This window comes from Palaemon carinicauda, chromosome 15 (assembly GCF_036898095.1).
Source record: "Palaemon carinicauda isolate YSFRI2023 chromosome 15, ASM3689809v2, whole genome shotgun sequence".
Classification (NCBI taxonomy): Eukaryota; Metazoa; Arthropoda; class Malacostraca; order Decapoda; family Palaemonidae; genus Palaemon; species Palaemon carinicauda.
The window spans coordinates 23,425,589-23,428,965 of record NC_090739.1 but is presented as its reverse complement, the minus strand read 5'-3'; the positions used below and the strand labels follow the sequence as shown (position 1 = coordinate 23,428,965).

The following is a 3,377-nucleotide window of genomic DNA, read 5'->3' as shown; positions in this document are numbered from 1 at the left end:
AGGAAAGAACTAGGAAGGCAACATTTGCCAAGCAAATACAGCATATTTCACTCCATCTCCCTCCCCATACAACCATGGACTAGCCCATATTAATCTTTTTCCGGAAATGGGTCCCCGATAGATTTGCCATCTCAGCATCACCTTACTCCTCAAGGGGCATTTTCAGAAATACAAATTTTTGGTCTAAAATGGCCCATATCGCCCCAAAAAATCATTTTGGAGTGGTGTATGCAAAAAATGTGAATAACTTCCTGTGGGCATCTATTATAGGCATATCCATACCAAGTTTAAGGTCATGTGGTTTAAATACCAGGTCATAGAAGCAAAAAACGTAAATTTACAAAAAAAAAAAAAAAAATAGCCCAAAATAACTAAAATTAATCATTTTTAAGAGATGTATACGAAAAAACGTTACTTACATTCTTAGGACATATTTCCAAGGTACCCTCATACGAAATTTCAAGTCATTTGGATATGAGGGCACAGGAGCCGAAAATCTACATTTTTTGTCTAAAAAAATTAGAAAAAAATGCAAAATTAATAATTTTGAACAAATGTATGCCACAAACTGATGATGACTTTCCATTGGTATTTATCTAAGGCACCTCTGTACCAAATTTCAGGTCATTCGACAATAATGGTAGGCCACAGGAGACGAAAATATAAATTTTTGTCAGAAAATGGCAAAAACAAATCAATAAAATTATTCTAAAGGTATGTATCAACAGAAATTTAAAACGCACCGGGGTATTTGCCCACTCGAACTTTTTTGTCCTAAATTTCAGGTCATTTGACCCAGAAATGACTGGGATGAATTGATCTGAAGATTTGAGAGGAGGAAGAGAAGGAGATGAAACATCAGGAAAAACAATATATTTCTCTCCTATGGAGTGAAATATAAAAAGTGGGGACCAAAAAGACAGGGTTGAATAAGGGCATTTCCCTGTCCAAAAATTGGCCGCTAAATGGATTAAATGGATTGACGAATAAACGTAAAGACAGGTGGGAAAATAGATAAGTGAAAGCGGATCTAAAATATGTATAAAAAAAGATATTGCTCATATCACAAACATCACAGGATGATTCTTTATCTAATAGACTTCAGAAATACCACTTAAATAATTGTCAGGTTTGTTGTGAAGAGGCTCTAATTAGGTACTTACTTAGATAAAGCTCAACCTGTTAATAACACAGGGTCGAAAATAATTATGAACACTCCTTTAAAAAAAATGACTGGTTATTTAGTTCAGGAAAGAGAGGGAAAAGCAGAGGGTTCCGCAATATGGAATAGAATATCTGATTTTTGAAGTATTCAATTGATTCTTCTTGAATTACCTACTTCAGAACCCTTGATAAGAAAGATGAAAGATGATCAGATTTCATGTTGCGCAATATTAATTTCTTGTATAGTATTTTCCTATTTGCCTAAGTAATCTAAAATGTATTTCAAATTTACCCTTTTTGTTGAATCTTTCCCTCAGGTTTGGGCTAGCTTAGGACACTAGATTACAAGCAAAAAAAGAAAAAGAAAAAAAAAACGCTGTATCTATAGCTCGCTTAAACTAACTCCATCTAGAGCACCAGCCATCTTTTTATAATTTGGAAAAACTATTATTTATTTTAGCTTACAGCATGACCATTGGTATATTCACTCTATAATCAATGCCCAATTTTCTAGAATCCGATTTACCTTTCGAAGTAAAACCCGACTATCTTCCAGAAATCACCAAACTTTTCAAGACGAAGAACAGAACCAAGAGCCCAATGAGCGATGCGAAGCCAGCGAACAACTTGAGCAAAGCTGTTAAACGAATGAACGTAAGCCGTAGAGTCCCCACTCCTCAGACAGTCGATTGCTCACCAAGCAATAGGTTTCTGGGGTGGCTGTGCTTAAGTACCATCATTTATTGTGCGCGATCGTGCGCATCGAACTGCGCATTCGTAATGAGATCTAAATTTCTGATGATGGGTCATGTAAGTTCATTATCTTTGTTCATTCTCTCGATGTACCATCTAACATTAGTACTAAAATATTTAGGGAGCGAATGAGTGCATGGAAAGATCAGAAATGCATAGCGTGAGAGAGGCTGATGAAGTAGAGCCTTTCTGCATAAGAATTTTACTTTTGGTTCAAGGCTTAATAGGATGAATATTGCACGGGTGAGAGAGAGAGAGAGAGAGAGAGAGAGAGAGAGAGAGAGAGAGAGAGAGAGAGAGAGAGATTATAAATGTACATACTCAAACTCCAACGTAGAGTTTTAAAAGAATTTCACACCTACAACGATGTAAGGGAGAGTAAAACAGAAATAACATTTACTGAAAAAAAATCCTTTACTTGCTTTTCCTTAAAAGTCACGCCAATCACCTGTCTTGATTTCTCCTTCCGAATAAAAAAAGGAGATGGAAGTTTTAAAATGAAGATTTGCTTGCATTCTTATATTTGATTTTCCTTGTAAACTTATATTGGTGCTTGAGAAAATTAATTGGCTTTTGATATAAGTGAATTCTATGGAATAAAATATTTTTTTTTCAAAATATCAGAATATCTTTATGAAACAATAAAATGTCTTCTCTACCCGTCTACCCGTTCTGACCTCGATCGGTTAACTAGAGCAACATCGGCTGTGGTCAGTACTTGTATGGGTAACCGCCAGTAAATGTCAAACATCGAAGGGAATATAACTTCACGTTTAAAGGTTTGAAGTCCTCTAATGAATGGCAGAGGCAAGGGACAGTGACAATGCCCTAGAGACTGACCATATACAGTATACACATGATCAGCTCCCAAGCCTCCTCTCCACCCAAGCTAGGACCAGGGAGGGCCAAGTAATGGCTGCTGATAACTCAGCAGGTAGGCATATAAGCTTCCCCAAACCCACATCCTTAGTTCACAAGGATGGTGAAGCTGCAGACACCTCAAGAAACTATCGAGCTTGAGCGCGACTCGAACCCCAGTCTGGTAGATAATGACATTATGCCTAAAATACACCGCTCAAGGTTCACTGACACGGATAATGTTATTGTACCACCCGTGTGTCACGCGATCGTACACAGTAACGACATTTCTCTTTTTTGTATATATTATCCTTTGTATCTTCGCTCTCCCTTCGAGCTGACAGCAACTTGTATTAACATGTCTGCCTACTTCATTATTAACTGTTAACAGAACTGGTTGCTGGTTTGACAAGAAATAGCATGTTTGTATTTTGTGACCTTCTTACTGGGACCTAGTGTATATATATACTCGATGTGTCTGTAATAAGGTTACTCAGTTGCATTCATCTCGCCTTTGACTCACAACCTACTCTTAACCCGTCACATTATCATGCAGATATTATATTTAAATCTACCCTATGTGCTGTTAATATCGTATTATC

At 36.9% G+C, this 3,377-nt stretch overlaps 1 protein-coding gene across 1 annotated transcript in view; it reads right to left on the bottom strand.

The window, feature by feature from the left end:
- LOC137653905 (ionotropic receptor 21a-like) overlaps positions 1-1,588 on the bottom strand; it is a 49,168-nt gene extending 47,580 nt beyond the window's left edge. The window contains exons 1-2 of the mRNA XM_068387533.1: positions 1,568-1,588; positions 1,164-1,179 (exon numbers count right to left, since the gene is read on the bottom strand). Of these exons, the coding sequence (XP_068243634.1) occupies positions 1,164-1,179; positions 1,568-1,588 (37 nt within the window). The remainder of the gene's footprint in view (positions 1-1,163; positions 1,180-1,567) is intronic.
- Positions 1,589-3,377: the final 1,789 nt, after the last annotated feature.